General features: G+C 42.4%; 1 protein-coding gene and 2 pseudogenes across 1 annotated transcript in view; 1 reads left to right on the top strand and 2 right to left on the bottom strand.

Moving 5' to 3' along the window:
- Positions 1–9,076, bottom strand: part of Dnajc15 (DnaJ heat shock protein family (Hsp40) member C15) — a 59,207-nt gene extending 50,131 nt beyond the window's left edge. Inside the window, exon 1 of the mRNA XM_032917597.1 lies at positions 8,929–9,076. Within this exon, the coding sequence (XP_032773488.1) occupies positions 8,929–9,030 (102 nt within the window). The 5' untranslated portion in view covers positions 9,031–9,076. The remainder of the gene's footprint in view (positions 1–8,928) is intronic.
- A 3,701-nt stretch (positions 9,077–12,777) lies between these two features.
- LOC116913534 lies at positions 12,778–13,193 on the bottom strand (annotated as a pseudogene).
- Positions 13,194–18,045: 4,852 nt separating this feature from the next.
- LOC116913963 lies at positions 18,046–18,566 on the top strand (annotated as a pseudogene).
- Positions 18,567–19,226: the final 660 nt, after the last annotated feature.

Here is a 19,226-nt window from a genome sequence, read left to right as displayed (position 1 = left end):
GTATTTTGAAAGTAAAAAGATTTTTCTGATACTGTCTGTGATATTCGAGTGACAAATCTAGAATGTCAAAGTTACTATCTTGAACAACTACGAAAATGAAATTGCCTTTTGCTGAGGTCAGACTAAAGCCCTTGGAGTGGAGGTAGGAAATCTGAGGAACTCTCGTTAGGCTTAAACTACATGCGGTGCTGAAGAAGATGAATTGTATAGGAATTCATTAGCACTGGGTTGAGAGGGAAGAAGGAGGAGCAGGATTAAGCAGAATCATTCTTTCTTGTTTCCTGGCAGGGTCTCAATTCTCAAGGGTTAATCGCAAGCAAATCACTTTTGCTGAACTCAGTGTTTTATATTGTCTTATTATTCGGTTCAATTTCCACAAAGAAAGCTCTCTGAATTTAAACAGCATCAAGTAAAAGGGAAATATGAAGAGGGAATAACTAAGGCTACTGACGACTCAGCAGGATGGGGGGGCATTAGGAGTGCTTCCGAGTAAGATAGTGTGCTGAGCTACCCCAGAGGTAGGAAGCAAGCACAGTGTGTGAGGGAGGGCCTGGGTTCCACCTCTACCTTCCCAAAGATGAAAAGACTCACACACACATCAGCCCTTACAATGACACTGGGAAGAGAAATTTTCCAATTATCTTACCTGAAAGTTTCAAGCTGCATGAATTTCTCATCTGTCCTGGCCAGTCCACAGTACCTACTCGGCCCTCAGCAATGCTGTTCCACAGTACACACTCATGTCTCAAAACAATCCCCATGCCAATAGGAGACGCACAGCTAGTACAGTTCTATTATTCTGCTTTTAAGCCATTTAATTTCTTTTAAACCAAAGGCAAGCATTAAACTTATAACAATACTACTGAATAAATGGGGCGTGGGGAAGGCATGACGACAATGTAACAAAACCAAGCGTCAAGCACAGGAAACAATTCTTAGACTCACCTCCAGTGAGCTGTAGTTCACTCATCAGTATAATAAATGAAATTTTCCCAAACTCAAAGCTCCACTACATGATTTCTTAGAAATAATTTTTTAAATGCTGCTTTGGCTTTATTCGAATAATGTTGAGTTTTGTCTGCACTTTCTCTTGGTAACGTCAAAAGCTCTTTGCTCACATTAAACTAAAACCTGAACGAACGTATGTACAAACCAGTCATGGTAGCCATAGACAGAGACAGACTGTGGCAAATTTCCAACTAAGCTGCAAATTTACTCCAGGTTCGTTCTTAACCCAAAGACACAGTGGGGGTGAATTTCATGTGTTGACTGGGCTAGACTAAAATGCTGGGCTACTCTTGGAGATGCTGTGGGTATTCTGTAGATGTGGTTAACACTTATTATCAGTTAAAGACTGCAGATAATCTGTGGTCTCAACCACACCACTGTCACATTGAGCAGGATAAATGACAAGGACAACAAAGGGACTGGAAGAAAGAGAAGAGCCCCTTCCCATTCTAAAGCTGGCTTATGTCTCTCTTTGACATAAACCTAAAGGATTCTGACCAGCTAACCAAACAGCCCTAAAATCTGTCCATAGAGCCTCCAGGAACCACATTCCTCTTTCTTTTCCTGAAGAGACATCCCAGGTCAGCTCACTCAGAATGCCTAAGAGCTATTTATTCTTTGGTTTACACTGTATGTTTTGACATCTTTAAAATAATAATTCCTCAGATTTTTTTGGAATCATATTCTTTTAAATTTTTTATAGCACTTGCTTCTATCTGTACACAATCTGAAGACAAATTATAGGCCCGTGCCTGCTAATGAGGCCACGAGAAGAAGGCTCCTTTCTTCCTTCATTACTACTAGTCTGTCTGGTTACCTCTGCAGGGTGGGTGACAGTCTGGTCACTTGGGACTCTCTGGAGCTGATTAGTAGCAAGATCAAATAAGCATCCACACAATAAAAAAGCCAATGCCTTTCCCCAATCCTCCCTACTCACACTGCTCTGCTTTGGGATTCCTCTGGGCCTTTGACTCTCCACTACGACCACATTGCAAAATCTGGCTCCCTCCACTACACATGAGGTTCTAGAGAGCAAGAAACAGGCTCTGTTTGCTTTTTTAGTCTCAGTCTGAGCTAAATAAGATTAATTACCTACATCGATACACAAATGGTTAGGCAATGGTGTTTGGCCTGAGTCAGATTCCTTCTGAGAAAAGCAGAAATAAAAATGAAGGACAGTGGGGTCAAGGTTAGGATAAAGGGCTTTGGACAAAAGGAAGCACAGGGAGAGGACACAGATTATATTGGTAAACATCAATACTGATTTTGGTTTTATTCTCAATTTGCTATTTCTTACATCATTATAATTTGAAGATAGGGGCCTTTTTCACCCAACCAATTCCTTTGTTATTTTTTATTAGTTTGACATTATCATCACTATTATTATTATTTTGGTCCAGTGACTTCCTGAACTAATAGATCTAGACTATTTTGCTACTGTTGTGGTGAGGTTTGAATCTGAAATGTTCCTGACAGGCTTGTGTTCTGAACATTGCTCCTCTAGCTTGTGGCACTATTTTGGAGACTAAGGGAACTACGGAATGAGGCCAAGCTGAAGGAAAAGGTCACAGGGGGTGGGTCCTCAGAAGTATGCTATCCCTGCCCACTTCCTGTCTTGATCTCTGCGTCTCTGTTGGCCAACAAATGAACATCTCTCCACATGTTCTCACCGCCTGCTTGCTCTGTTAAGCCCACAGGACCAAATGCCCACCGATGAGCTCTGAGAGCTCTTAAGCCAACATGGACTCTCCTACCTTATGCTGTTTGTCATGAATCTATCCAGCAATGCAGGACTTACTCACACAGCCAGGCATGGTAGCCTGCAACTTCAATCCTATCACTCTCGAGGCAAAGGCAGTTAAATCTCTGAGGTTGAGACCAGCAAAAGAAATTCATTTTAACCAACAGCTCATAGTCTGAAATGGCAGGAAAGCAGTCTGATGAATAATCTCTTGATGCAGGAGGAGTAAAAGTAGAACTCCATATCTTGAGGGTAATTTAATAAGACTGAAACATCTTAACTATCTTATCTACAGTATTTTGTAAGTTTCCTTATTTCTTACTTGGGAATTTATCTCCTTTCCAGAACCTACTCTTCCTCCCTTCCCGGAACCTACCTCACTGTAAGACAGAAATTGCTTATTCACAGCTTTTAATTTTCATCATATATTATTCATCCCTTCCTTGTTTCAAATCAATCTGCTTTGAAGCTTAAGAATTTATAAACATAGCTAGGTTTATCTGAAGACCTTGAAAATTATCATAAAAGCCAAGGCTACAAATCACTTTTCGGAACTGAAAGCCACCCTTCTCCTTTATCTAAAGGACGGAATGGTAAGTTCTATAGCAAAAGGGACTGGCCTTTGCCTCTCCAGTCCTGCTATCAGTGTAACCTTGAGAGACTTAATTAACCTCTTTAAGGCTCATCTTCTTTGTGTAAAATAAAAATCTCATGAAGCCCCACACAGGCTTTATGAAGAGAAACTGCATGGCAGTCAGTTATTAAATGTTAGCTTACGTCTTCCTTAACTATTTACACATACTGAAGAACAGAAACGCCAGGGCTCAAGAGGTGCCTTAGTGGTTAAGGACACTTACTGCCCTTCCCTCTTCTGATCCCGACAGGCACACATACACAACAGTCACACACAGACAGAAGCGAACATTTTTATGTTATAAAATAACTTACTTGAGAGAATTGTGCAAAAGTGTTTTTAGGTCAAATGGAATCGGGGGGAGGGGGTGGGGGTGATCATAGAGTAGCTAAAAGTACCTAAAGCAACATCTATAGAAATCTTAGTCAAAAATACTTACCATACTCAGAAAATATAAACAATAACTTTACTGTTCGAAATAGAAAGAATAGTTTCTATTGAAACTTAAAAATGAGAATAATTCTAAATCACAGGATATTCTAACCTCAAGCTGCAAAAGATTGCAAGGCTTCTCTAACTACAGGCTAAATAATCCACAGGTTAACTCCCTTTCTTCCCCTTTCTCAAAGTTTGGCTCATCCACTCACTTTTCTATACTTTGCTGATTTCCCAAAGTAGAAACAATGGGTCTGAGCTCAAAGGAAGCGTCTGCCATACACCTGGCTCAGCCTCATTAACCTGTCCTTGACAAACACAAGGACTCTACAACAGGCTCTGTGGTGGCTGTGCCCAGGGGAAGCTGTAAAAGGGTGGCAGACAGGGTCACTAGGAGCAAGTCTCCCAAGCACAAATGCATGTTTTGATTTGACTTTGTACTTACTAAAGCATGTAGGCACCTTACACACCAAGTAAGACTCCATAAATGCATTGTAGGTTGATGTCCTTATGCAGGTGACGGCAGGTACAGGATCTATTAACTAAAGTAAGCAAACTTGGGGGTTCTGTTTGGTGGGGGTGATAGGCACACCACTGTACATATGGAAGTCAGTGGTCAACTCATGGGGGCTACTCCCCTACTTTCCCATGTGAGTCTTGGGAATGGGAAATTACTCAAATGTTCCACTACCATGAATTTAAAAAAAAAAAAAATCAGAAAACTAGAAAAGCAGCCCACACCACCGCAGCTGCTACTGCTGATTTTTTTTTTTTAAATGACACCAAAATTGTTTAAAAATTCTCTGTGGCATTTTATTCTCCCTGACAACAACTATCATCTACATAGAAACAAATTGCCTAAGTATTATAAAATGCTAAAACATCTGTCTTGAGCCTGCATCACTTGAATTCAAGACAGACAAAGATTATGCCAGAGGGAAACAAACACAGAAAAAAACAGCCTTATTCTCAAGGAGTGAAAGTTGGGATAGAAAAAGGAAGGATGGATCGTACAGTAAATAATTATTTAATTGGCATTTACCACATGAACATGCCAGGCCTTGTGCTAAGCTCTGGAGAAAGAATAGCGAGAAGACAGATACGTATTCTTGTTTCTTGTCCTTCTTTATAACCAACAGGAAAAAATATGTACCAAGACGGTGTTAGACTCGAATACCCACATTAGCTATGCAGAAGACGAAACTGGTTTTGTTGGTTTTTGTTTGTTTTTGAGACATGGTTTCTCTGTGTAGCCCTGGCTGTCCCGGAACTCACTTTGTAGACCAGGCTGGCCTTGAACTCACTGAGATGCCCCTGCCTCCTGAGTGCTAGGATTTAAGGAATGTACAACCATGCCTGGAGTATTAGGTGCTTACATAAATATGGACATAAATAATTTTGATAATGTATTCATTACTTTTCTCGTTGCTATGACTAAACACAGAGGATAACAACTTAAGCACGTGATATGGTGGCACACATCTGCCATCCTAGCACTCTGCAGTTGGAGGCAAGAGGTTCAACAGAAATGTATTCAGTGGGCTCATGGCTTGAGGGTGTACAGTCCATCCAGATAGGAAGGGCATGGTGGTCCAGGGAACAGGAGGCAGCCGATCACAAGGCATCTATAATCAGGAAGCAGGAAGATGAAAGCTGCCACTTGGGGCATCACCTCTTTATTTGGCTCAGGACTCTTCTCATGGGCTGAAGCTGTCCACATCAGAGGAGGTCTCCCTCCTCAGGTAATACTCTTTGCAAAACACCTCGCAAATACCCCACAGGTGTGTTTCCTGAGAGACCTAAACCTAGGGAAGCTGAGATATAATAATAAACTACAATAAAAGCCTGTATAACTTTCTAAGCAAATAAATAGGAGACAAATTTTCCTACTTCAGAAGAGAAACTCAGGTCAGGGAAGGCTCTGGACCTGGGTCCAGAGGACCTGGGCCTTCAAAAAGGAGGGAGGAACTTATGCAGGAAAGAATGTTAGCCAGAGAGAAAGCTTTAAAATGCCATAGAAGTAGGCGTTTTCATAAAGTAAATGGAAACCCAGTTTAACCACATATATGGGCAACGTGTACACCAAAGGACAGAAAACATGGCTGGGCAAGCCACCAAGGACAAGGGCATGAACAGTCCTGTAAAGTTCCACCCTGACTAAAGTTAAGAGCTGGCCAGCTGCATGATTTGAGAACAGGAGTGGCCACATGACTAATCTGCTGTACCGTGGCAGTGTGATATTGGAGAATGTGAGCTATCAAGGTAAGGAAACCACTGTTAAAGTGTGTGATAACAGGTGATCCTCTGCTACAGAGGAGAAATGATAAAGACTAAGAGATTAACAATGAAGAGAGAATCTGGGGCCTACACCTAGGTGGTTCACGGTCAGAAGTAAAGGAGACAGTAGAGTTGATAGCTTTACTCAGGACATGGAAATAGCAGAATTGGCATGTTTGGGGACAGGTCAGATAACAACCATATTTCAAAGATGTTAAATTTTTGTGGTTTTGTTTGTAAGACTCATTGTTAGGCAGTGGGAACTTCCTACTCTAAATCCTTTGAAAAAATCATTCTTCTCATCCCTTCCTCTTCCAAAATAACATTGCTGTTCCTAATACTTACTTACTGCATATCAAGCACTAACAGATGCTGGACAGTCACATCAAACTGTCAATACAACTTGTAGAATCAAAGTTAAATATATCTTAGGTGTTAATAGGAAGTTATTTGGGGGGAACAAATGCTTACTAATACATTAGCTACTACATGGATAGGTTTAGCCTTTAGGTAGTGGTTATAATGAAACATAGGTGCTAACTGTGTTACATGTCTTACTATCCTAATAATAAATTATGTTTTCTGGAAAAGTAATAGAGTTCAAAGGCTACTACTCCAAACTGAGTTTTATCTAAACATGTAAATATTGGTAATAGTCTCATCCTAACTAAAGTTTCTCTTCTCCTTTTCTACTAGAAGCAATTTTGCTAGAAACACATTTGACAACACCCTCTAACAAACAACTGTAGAATGTTACTTTATCAAAGGTAACTAGATACATATTTACCTGATCCATTTAGTCTTGTTTACAGGTAAATGACCATTACATCTTAGTCTATTAACAGAAGCTTCATGAAAAAGGAGAACTATTTGGTAAGTACAGAAGCAGTTATATTCTACAATTTACATAAAAGTAAATTTCAGTAAATTTAGTAAAACAAAAAGGTTTCCCTTAATTTCTAATAAATATCAGTGCCTACTTTTTTTTCTTTTCTTTTTGTTTTTCAAGAAACTGTTTCTCTGTGTACTCCTGGTTATCCTGGAACTAGATCTGTAGTCAGGATGACCTGGAACCTACAGAGATCAGCCCCTCTGCCTCCCAAGTGCTGAAGGCTTACACCATCTGTTCACTGTCTAATTTTTCTCTCGTTTATTTCTCCTTTTTTTTTCTTTTTTTTTTTCCCCTGACATAGGGTTTCTCTATGTAGCCTTGGCTATCTAGGAACTGGCTATGTCAACCAGGCTAATTATTTTCAAGGCCATTTTTTCCTTTCCTAACACTTACCCTTTTGTCAATCTCCCATTACCTTCAAGTTATTATCTTGTTATTATCCCATTACCTTGAAGTTATTATCAATAATCTTGTCGTCTACCTTATTGGTTTGATTTAGACCAAGTATTCTCAACAGCGTCAACAAGGATCCCTCCGGGACATTCTGAAAATGGTGTGAAGCCCTTTTGAGCTTCCCGAATAGTTTGCATAAGAGGAAGGGTACTTTGTGGACGGTGGACTCCTGAATTCAGAAGTCCTAACATGTGTAAGGCCAGCCAACACAGAAATAAAGAACCATCCCTAACTCTTTTTTTTAACAAGATACCAGTTACATTATGTAGGGGAGTAGTCTGGTCATCTTTGTTTTGTTAAGAACTTCAAACCATTTAAACGACTTTTACTCCATTTTAGTACAGACATCATTTTCCATAAGTGAATTTATCATGTAAACTGAGGAGACATTCTTTTTTTCTTTCTTTCTTTCTTTCTTTCTTTCGGAGCTGGGGACCGAACCTAGGGCCTTGCGCTTGCTAGGCAAGTGCTCTACCGCTGAGCTAAATCCCCAAGCCCCTGAGGAGACATTCTTAACAATTTACCTCAGAGTGTTCACCTTTTTGGGAAAAAAAATTAAAAATAACAACAGGATACCAATATCTGATAGGCCAGAAGTAAGAAGGCTGAGGCAGGAGGATCATAAGCTCCAGTCCAGCCTGGGATATGCAGCGAGTCCTTTTACAAAGTAAAATCCTGACGGTTTGCATTTGTAGCTCCACACACAGAACTGCTGCAATACGAGGACAACATGATCACTTTATTGCAACACAATAACACAATAACGTGAACGCATTTCACACAAATTCAAACAGCTACTTGTCACTACGAAGATATTTACTTCACCTTTATGTTTCTATTTGACTATTATACTAATTTTTAAAAACTTAAGTTCATGTCAAGATATCACAAGGAAGTTTTTTAAAGTTCCTGTTATTAAAAAAGGACTGGTGAAGACTCACACACAATTTGGCATTCCTGAGGCTAGCCAGTCAAGAGACCTCCTAATGTATGTCCTGAATCCTATACACCCCTACAGAGGTGAACCAGAGTGGTGACTCAGCCGCTGGAGGTGCTGGCCGACTTAGTTCGATCTCCGGGGCCCACAGGGTTGAAGGAAAGAATTTGCCTGAGTAAATCGCATGCACTTTTCTGACTGGACACAGGTTGAGTGCTCCAGACTTTGGGGATGCTAGAGAAGCGCTTCTCCCACCTCCATTCGCTGGCTCCTAACTGTTCTCACGGATCTTCACGCCAAGGTTCTTAACTACTTTTCCCCAAGGAGGGCCCCTCGGGCCCCCCGGCTCCCCTCTGCCCAGGGAGACCCATAGGTATCTTCACTGGATATGCGCGGGCCAGTTCTGCGGTCCGTGTCACTTTGAGGAGACAGCGTGTCTACCCCGCCGGGCACAGGCAGCCTCTGGGCTTAACCGAGGCGCCGGGCGAGCCGGTGGGAGTGGGAGGTCTTGGGTTTTAGTGGTGCGGGACAGTGGCGGCCCGCAGACTCACCGCTGTGTGGTCGATGTCGGCGTCCGGCCTTTGGGCAGAAGGAGGCAGGTATTCGGCGTAGCGCAGCCCCTCTCTGGAGGTCACGCCGCTACCGGTAGCCATAGCAGTTCAGGAACTCCGAGGACGCACTGAGTTGACTACGAGGCGTCCGCGGGGACAAACTAGTGCGGACGGGTTAACTTCGCGTTCAGGGCAGACGTTCCGATTTATTAGTGGAAATCTAGCTGCAGAAAATATGGTTCACACTCCAATCTACTTACCCTGTCAAAGTCCAGGGTCAGACCCTTAAAGGACCGGTCTTTTTGTTTGTTTGTTTGTTTGTTTATTTATTTATTCTCCTGGGACAGGACTTGTAAGATCCTCCACTACAACCACCAAGCCTGGAGAGGCGGGGCCTTCTTAGGTTTACCTTGAATTTCCTCTAAAACCAGGCAGGGAGAGACTCCAAAGTTCTGCGTAGTGGGGCCGAGTAGACAAGTCCGGGGCTTCCCTAACTTGACCTTCCCAGCTAGAAATGAACATGATTTCACATGTTAGTGAAATTACTGGGAAGAAACTGATGATCAAGTAACTTGCGCTCACCGCAGATGATTTTGACTTAATTTGAATGCATAAAGGCTTCCTTCATTATTAATTTTTAGGTCAAGCTACTTCGAACAGGTATTAGGCAATAACTGAAGCTGATACTCCTTCTAACCCCTGTACCAACTTGGCTGCTGCTTTACCCTTTATACACTTCGCAATCCAGCCTGTAAGAAGGTTATTTTTTTTTCCATTCTCACGTTAAGAGTTGTAAGAACCAATTAATTTATTCATATACTTGACATTATTCTCATGCTTAGGGCCTGAAGGAATTTATAATCAGGAAGGAAAGATTACACCGACACCTTGCTAGTGCTATATTACCAGAGCACAAGCATGCTAGACTGGCTGCAAACAAAACCAAAAGCAGCATCAGAGTTTACTGAGAGGAACAAGGACAGTCACAAAGGCTTCCTTGGAGGCCCAGCCACTGATATGGATCAGTAAGGAATATGGGTTTTGCTTTGTTTTAGTTAGAAAAAGAAAAGGGTCATGGAAATAAACACCAAGAATTGAAACGGCGATATAGGATAGTGTTAAAACTTAAGACCTCTTCAGAAACACAGCTTTTATTACATGGATTATGTTTTATTAAGCCAGTCCACAATTATTTGTGGTCAAAACAAATGAATTGGATTGAGGCCTACACATCATTCATCCATCATCCATCGGTTCCGGGTATTGGACTTACTGAGCATGTGTCAAATTTTAGGCGCCGCGCTGGGGCTCTGTGCCTTCAGCATCAAGTAAGCAAACGGGGTCTCTGAGTCTTTGGCGTTACAGTCTGAGGGAGCCTAATGATGGATCCTAGCAGCTGGACCCTAACAGTCATAGGCTGCTAGCCTGGAGCAAACTAGCAATTAGAGCAAGACGGGAGTGAGCCAGCTCTTTTTAGAACAGTGCACCTGCTCAGGAGCTGGAGATAAAGCTTCCAAAGCAGGAGCCAGGAGAAAAAGGGGGCTGGGGTGGAAAACACAGCAGAAGGGAGGGTAGTCAGCCTGCTGCTGCATTTCAGGTCAGACTCCAGTCTATGGAGAGTACATTAACGGCTGCTTGCAGACTTTACTGAACTTCCTTCCACTGCTACTTCTACAGAAGTGGACAGTGTTAGAGGGAAAGCTCTCCCCCAGTGGCTACTCTGTTCTCAGCCTTTGGTTCTTTAGTAGGCTCAACCTTACCAGCAAGAAAGATAAAAACAAAAGCAGCGAAATCCTTTCCTCTTCGTGCAAGGTCTCCTCTGGGTTTATCTCTACTCACTGTTACGGCTTTCTTAAAAAAGAAGATAAAGAGCTAGGTGTGGTGGGGCACACCTTTAATCTCAGCACTCAGGAAACAGAGGCAGGAGGATCTCTGTCAGTTCCAGCCCGGTGTGGTTCACAGAGTGAGTTCCAGCACAGCAAGGGCTACACAGAGAAACCCTGCCTCAAACAAACAAACAAACAAACAAACAAACAAACAAATGAACAAAAAAGAATAAAGATAAGCATTGTTTTGTGAATAATAAAAGAGAAGTATGTTACATTTCTATTGGTTTTCTCTTAATTAATTCTACCTTCTCAAAGACAGATTGTAGTATGTTCTATGGACCTTGTAAAACAAAAGCAGAGATTGGTAATAATTTTTGGAAACGTCTCAGTAAAAAGTTTAACATTTTGTTAGGGTTTTCAGGAAAAGAACACACATCTTAACCTCTCTGCCCCTGCTTCCTCATTAGTAAATTGATTTAGCAGTATCACCTCCACTGTCTGCATTTGTAGCCATCTTAGAATGATGGCTATTATGGGTTGGATGGTAAGAGACCTCCGGAAAGGCTTCGGTTCCAGTGAGTGGATCTGATCATTGAGAGGCCAGTGGATCAAGAAGGCACTGAACTTATCAGTGGATCAATCTGCTGGTAGATTCACAATTTGACACCATTATTGGACTCTGAGGTAGGGCCTAGTTGGAGGAAGAGGGTCACCGGGTTGGGTTGGGCTTATATCTTATGCAGCGCTGTCTGGCTCCCTCTCTTGCTCCTGGGCTATGGTGAGGTGAGCGGCCCCTTCCAGTACAAGCTTGCACACGGCCTTCCTCACTGCAGGCCTACACTAGTGGGTCTAGCCAACCATAAAAGAAGTCCCAGGAGTCATCTATTTCTCTTTGGTATTTGTCACAAGAACAAAAAAAAAGGGGGGAACTTAACTAATTGGCTGTAAACTAGTAAGTTCTTCAAACATGTTCCTTACTATTTCTTCTTTTACAACCTCATAGGTAGTTACATCATTTCTACTCCTCTAACTACTCTGCGCCCCAAAACGCCCTCAAATCCATGACCTCTTCTTCTATAATTAGCATTGTTTTGCATGCACTGGACACGCGCGCGCACACACACACACACACACACACACACACACACACACACACACACACCATCCAGCTAGTCTTGTCAGTATGTAGATGTGTCTATGATTGACCGTTTTATCATGTTTCAGGAAGCTTGTCCTTAGAGAAAGTTGATTCTCCTACCCTCACAATCCATGAACTCCCCCTGGCTTTTTAATCAATTGGGTGGCCTTATTAAATTTCCGCCCACCCACGCTGGCAGGTTGATTGGTGTGGTCTCTTGCAGGCACCTCTATTGATGAGAGTTCATGGATGCTACATCACTGTCATTTCCAGAAGACACTATCTTGCAGCAATTACTCCAGGCCTCTGGCTCTTACGATCTTGCTGCTCCAACTTCCATAATGTTCCCGGAGCCGTAGAAGTCGGGATTGTATTGGTGAAGATGTCTCAATTACAGACATCTCAAGTAACCCCAGAGATATTTATTCTCTGCTTTTTGACACGTTGTGAATCTCTATAGTATCCTCTGATGAACTGAGATCCGTCGTTGATGAGTGCTGAGAGCTACACTAATCTACGGTGTAAGGATCAGTACTCAGAGGGCAGTTAGATACGGTAACTTTCTCATAGTAGGTTCTCCTCTCAATCTACATCTTTAGTCATAAGTTCTTGGCTAAGAACCCTCCGATTGAGCAGGCTATAAGAACAATTAGACAGCTGATAGTTACCTTGAAGATATAAATGTCACTATTGTTTTTCTGGGCTAGTCATTGTTGTGGTCCGCAGGCTTTAGAACTGGGTAAGACTGCATAGCACCTTCTAATTATATGAAATCTAGACCTTAGGGAGGAAGCTACCAGGTCAGTACCAGCTTGGTTCTTCTTGAAATGACCAAGGTAACTCCATTCTGTCTTTTTTTTTTTTTTTTTTCGTCAGTCGTGCACTTTATTGTCACTGTCGCCGTCTCAGGCCTTGACTGCGTACTTGCGCAGTGGGTACAGCCGCTCCTTCCGCTGCTGCTTCTTGGTCTTCAGCTTCTCTTCATGCTTGGTGAGCCGGCGGCGCATGGCTCTCGTCTTCTTGGGTCGCAGGTCCAGGGGCTTGTACTTCTTTCCCTTGTAGAATTTCCTGAGGTTTTCCTTTTGAGTCTGATTAATGACAGTGAGGACACGGGCGATGGATTTACGACGACTCGTATCTTGAGAGCTTGGACGCAAGCGCCGCCTGTCACTTTGGCCACGCCGGCTGGGACAGTTCCACCTTCAGCTCATCCAGTTGTTTCAACAGCTCCTCCTTCTTCTTGCCGCGCAGGTCCCGAGCCTTAATCTTGGCCATTGCTGCGCTGTTCGCGGATGAGGCTGCCCGGTTCGACAACTCCATTCTGTCTTAAACTCCTCTGTTTGCCCTCTGCCTTAGTTAGCTTGTACCAGTCTCCCACACCCTTCCTGGGTAAACTGCAAGAACTAGCCATGGCCAATCAGTTCATTGCTGACACAGACATAGCCAATCCCTGTAAAGGACAAGTTGCCAGTATTGCTTCCTTTTTCCTGCTTGTGCGTATTGTTATTGTTTGTTTGTTTGTTGTTTTTGGTTTTTGCTTTGTTTTGTTTTTCTTAAAAAGACTTTTGAGAGCTGCTTGCTTGGGGTCATAGTTCCAGCCCCTGAATCTGGCCACATTTCTAATCAATTAACTTTAAAAATCCATGGTAAACAAACTGTTCATGCTTAACTTGTACTGCAGGGTCCTCATCATTTACATGATCCCAGACCCAACGCTCTAAGACCTGTGGCCTTTTCAGCAACAGGGTCTTACCTTCAAGTTCTGGCAGGTAACCAAGGGGGATGGCAGTAACCTATATTGGGAGCATGTGTCCCATTCCTTGGAGAGAAAGAGACCCTGCATCCTGTGTGTCTTAGTTTCTTTTCTATTGCTGGAGCAAAATACCATGCTCAAGATAATTTATAAAAAGAAAGCATTTCATTGGGCTTACAGTTTCAGAGGGTTAGGCATGGCAAAAGGAAAAGCTCACATCTTGATCTGTAAGTAGGAGGCAGAGAGGCACACTGGAAGTTGGGAAACCTCAAAGCCTATCTACAATGGCAGACCTCTTCCACAAGGCCATGCCTTCTATCCTTCCCAAGCAGTTCCACCAACTAAAGACCAAATATTCAAACATATGAGTCTATGGGAGCTTGGAGAGTTCTCATTCAAACTTCTACATTGTAATAATGATGATGATGATGATGATGATGATGATGGTGATGGTGATGGTGATGAAGAAGAGGAAGAAAAACAAAAAAAGTTGAAAGCAATAGAGGAAAGCATTCAACATGCCACACCAACCTCTAGCCTCCATATGTGAAAGACAAGTTCAAGGTCATCTTCAGCTACATAGCAAGTTTGAGGTCACTCCTAGGTTATGTGAGACCCTGTGTCAAAAGGAAAAGAAATGTCTAAAAGTGTTTCTTGGTGGTGATACAGGAAAGAAAATCATGTGCCTAGAATTTTGGCTACTCTATGGGTTCTTTTTCCTTCCACCCTTCTTCACCCGCTTTCTACCCTTTCAACCTCCTAACACTAGATGGGAAAGAAAAAAAAAAAAAAGGAAAAAGCAGAAAGGGGGTGATGTCATTGTTAGACTACTTCCTGCTGATTAGGGATATCAAGTTCCTTGGGGCAAGTTTGATCTTTGCCGTCAGGATATCTAGTTTCTTCTTGTTATTGTTTCTTCTTTGCTCATGACTACTTAACAAATCACAACCAATAGCAACCAACAATGATCAACCAACTCTCAGGGCTCTAGCATTTACACACCCTCTGAAGAGCCCCCAGGATTCCAAATATCACACATCCACAGAAACTATCTGAAGCTGGCAAAATTATGCCCCTGCTAGAGCACAAGGCAAATCATAGTCAGCTGCTGTGGACAATTTGAGGCAGCCCCATATCCCATACCTGGTATTCAAATGAAAGCATATTCTTATACTATTTCTGTGTTTTTAAGAAACCCAAATTCTTACTATGAGATTGTTTATATGGGATATTTAAAACATGTGCAAAGTGTGTATCACTAGTATCCCAGATTCACCTACCAACCATTATCTTGGTCAGCAAAGAGGCTGTACTATGGGACAAAGTGTAGGGGAAAGACTGTCCAAGAAAGGAATGAGAAAACCCAGAGCTGAGGTGACTATGAAGGGCTACAATCAGATGTGCCTCATTATAGGATGAGGCAGACTTGGAGGCATGGAGCACGTGAAAGCGCTGTCTGTGAGCAGTACCACAAGTGGATCAATTTTGTCAAAACTTAAATCATAAGGAAGGTAATAAAGATGAGGTGGGCAAAATGCCAACACCTAGATATCAGACATCTTTCTATAATAAGCCAAGGCTTTAGGGTTTACTTTAAACATCAAAGACTATTGAACCCAGCTGTGTCTTGATGCTAGCATTTTGTCTCTAACACAAAGAACCTGAGAAAAACAACTTAAGAGAGGAAGGGTCTATTTTTGCCTCAAAGTTTCCAAGGTTTCAGTCCTTGGTCCCTTAGCTCTGCTGTTCCTGAACTGTGGTAACATAGAAAAGGGAGTCATTAAGCAAGTGGAAGATCAGAGCTGCTCACTCTGTGGTATCCAGAAAGAAGAGAGAGAGGGAGACAGAGACAGAGAGACAGAGACAGAGAGACAGAGATACCGAGAAAGAGAGACGCAAAGAGACAGAGAGAGACACAAAGAGATAGACAGAGACAGGGAGACAGAAATAGATGAGATAGGCAGAGAGAGAGACAGAGAGAAAGAGAGACACGAAGAGATAGACAGAGACAGACAGAGAGACAGAAGTAGATGAGATAGGTAAAGACAGATGAGAGACAGAGAAAGAGTAGATGGGTCTACAGATAAGATCTACCCTTCAATAGCTCACCCTTAGTAACCTTGCTCCAGATAGGACTAACTTCCTAACACAGATCTACCCATTGATAAATTAAGAGCTTTCAAGATCCAAACAGTTATGTCAGCTGGCAACCAACACATCCAATCAGACCACAACACACATTGATGTACAGCCATTCTTTGTGTATCAATATTACACCATCTACCTAGAGAAATAAATAACAATAAATGAAGTTAGCTAGCTGAACTGGATTTAATTTAAAAAATGATTACTTATTGCTTGGCTACTTGTTAAAATATTAATCTGCTGAACATACTGATTCCACATTAATATAGGAAGATAGCGAAACTCCTGGCCTTTGTCTCTTAGTGTTTTGGGGAACTGGATACAACAAGGAAATATAGCCGTAGGATGGTTTCAGGACTAATCTTACATGGGAATTTTTAAAATGTTAAGAAATAAACCCAAAGGAAGTCAGAAGGGGAAAAACCAAATAAAAATATGTGTTCGGTTTTTTTTTTTTTTTTAACTTCGCCATTTTTTTGCAGTTAATGAGAGCAGATAATTGGCTAGCCAGTTTGGGCCCACGTCAAAAACAGTAAAGTAAGTGCCCTTTGAGGGGATGGCTGCTGTCTAATGGGAGAAAATGGGTATCTGTGCCTCGTAGGTTTGTCTAATGGTCACCCGGAGCAGCATCAGCTGCTTGGGCGCCAGCTACCGATAATCCCTTGGAAGAAGAGCTGGCAGGGGTACGTGCGTTGTTTTCTGGAGCCAATTTGCATTTTGTGCTTTGTCTGTCTGCGCCAAAACAGCACACTCTATGCCAAACCTGGTTTTCTGATTATTTTCAGGCTGATTGAAACTGGCACATGACATGGTTTTATCTAATTAACCCACATGTGGTACAAAACAAAACAAATTTGAAATGGAAAGCTCTTTCTGTCTTCATTGAAAGGCAGAGGTGGATATATAATTATTTTGTCCTTGTCTCTCAGCCAAACTTACAGTTGTGGGAGGAGATATTTTCCTAATAGATAGCAAAACAAGTTCTATGTATTCTGCATCTATAATTAAAAGTGATTATGTCCTACGTTTTCCTAAATCAGAGATTTTCCTTTACAACATCTGGCCAAAAAAAAAAAAAAAAAAAAATGTAGGCACTGTGTGCTTAAATAAACACAGGGGTTGCTCTCTCTATACAGACACTTCTGATATCACATGGGTAAGAGTTTGCCTCATACCAATTTTCCAATTCCCTGGACATCCAGGGTGTTCTACAATCCAGTCCTGACATTAATTATCCTGGAATTAGCAGAATTAGTGCAAGCCCAGAGGTTAAGAATTTCGTCCCACAAGACTGTCCCCACTTCAGATGCCAATTTCAGGTTCCAGGAAACCATCTGTACTTCTGACTGACTGGCTACAAACAGGGAGGGGGCAGGTCCTATAACCCGCTCCCCCTCCATTTTGATAGTTTACTATAAAGACTCACCCAACTCAGATTTTTTGCTCTCCATCCCTAGTTTATTATAAAGGACATAACTTAGCACATTCAAATGGAAGAGATTCAAAGAGCAGGGGCCCGGGTAGGGAAGCAGAGTTTCTGAGCTGCTCAGACCCTTGATGTGCTCATGAGTCTAGCCATTCCTCAAACCCCACTGTTGAGGTTGTATATAGAGGTTTCACTCCATAAACTTGCTATCTCGAATCATTAGTCCTTGGCGACTGAACTCAGGCCTTAGGGCCTCTCCCTTTCTGGGAGGTTTGGTGGGCGGGGTTACAAATACCACTTCCAAAATCCTGTTGTTTGTTCCCCTGCCACTCACCCCAACCCCTTTCTGTATCCCACCTCACTTTCACAAAGTCAAACATTGTATTAGTCACTTATTTCTGTGACAAACTTTCTGACAACCTAAGAAAGGGTTTATCTTAGCAAACAATTTAAGGGTACACACTGTTCTGGTGGGGAAATCATGGGGGGAAAAGCCTGAGGTAGTTCGTCTCATTGAATCTCCAGTGTGGGGGGTAGAAAGAGGCAAATACTGCATTCAGTTTGATTTATTCCTTTTTATTCAATCTGAGACTCAAGCCCATGAAAAAGAACTTCCCACAGTGAGCAGGTTTTCCCACCTCAGCTAAGATGATCCCTTACCCAGATACCAACCTAACTAGATAATCCCTCACAAACTTACCTATGAACCTTGTCTACTAAGTGATTCGGGTCTCTGTCAAATCGGTAATGCTATTCACTATCACGGGGGTCATTAAGAGTAACATATGTCGCCGCCGGGGCAGCCATCTTCCAGTAACTCGCCAAAATGACGAACACAAAAGGAAAGAGGAGGGGTACTCGGTATATGTTCTCTAGACCTTTTAGGAAACATGGAGTCGTTCCTTTGGCCACATACATGCGAATCTACAAGAAGGGTGATATTGTAGACATCAAGGGAATGGGCACTGTTCAAAAAGGAATGCCCCATAAGTGTCACCATGGCAAAACCGAAGAGTCTACAATGTCACCCAGCATGTCGTGGGCATCATTGTAAACAAGCAAGTTAAAGGCAAGATTCTGGCCAAGAGGATCAATGTGCAGATTGAGCACATCAAGCACTCAAAGAGCAGAGACAGCTTCCTGAAGTGGGTGAAGGAGAACGATCAGAAGAGAAAGGAAGCCAAAGAGAAGGGCACCTGGGTTCAGCTGAAGTGCCAGCCTGCGCCACCCAGAGAAGCCCACTTTGTTGAGGACTAACGGAAAGGAGCCTGAGCTGCTGGAGCTCATTCCATATGAATTCATGGCCTAATGTATACAAAGGAAATAAAGAACCTGGACTGCAAAGTCTTCTCAAAAAAAAAAAAAAAAAAAAAAAAAGTAACATATGTCTACTAGGGAAATTTTAAATTATTAGATTTGCAGTAGTGTCTGTATGGGTTTGGATTCTATTGCTGCTGTGACAAATGGTATAATGCTCATTTCTATTAGTTTATACTTCCACAGCACCCAAGGGAGTGCAGCAGCTGGGCTCTGTGTACAGTGTGCCCTAAGGCTGAAGTCAAGGTGTCCGGAACATCGCCTTCCTATCTGGCAGCTCTGGTAAACAATCTTCCAAGTTCGTTTTGGTTGTTGGCAGCATTTACTTGTGGGGGTAAGACGGAGATGTGTTTTCCTTCTGGCTGTGAGCTGAGGCCATGACGTGCTCTTTGAGCCCCCTTTCGGGCCAGCAACAGCATGTCGTACCTCTAGTGTCTCACGTCTCCACTTCCCTTCTGCTCGCTGATGACGAAGACTGTTTTTAGAGAACTTAAGTAGCCTAAGCCTATCTGAATAATTTCACTAGGATCAAATAACCAGGCATTGGAACATGAGGAGTGCTTGTTCTGTAACTGCTGGGGCCACAAAGCAAGACCTTGTCTCAAAGATACGGACAGACAAGCATTCATACATATATAGATTTAGGAGTTTAATTATACTTTCAAAAATCCTTTTGTAGTGGTACCTACA

Source organism: Rattus rattus, chromosome 12 (assembly GCF_011064425.1).
Source record: "Rattus rattus isolate New Zealand chromosome 12, Rrattus_CSIRO_v1, whole genome shotgun sequence".
Taxonomy (NCBI): Eukaryota; Metazoa; Chordata; class Mammalia; order Rodentia; family Muridae; genus Rattus; species Rattus rattus.
This window is presented reverse-complemented; position numbering and strand designations above follow the sequence as displayed.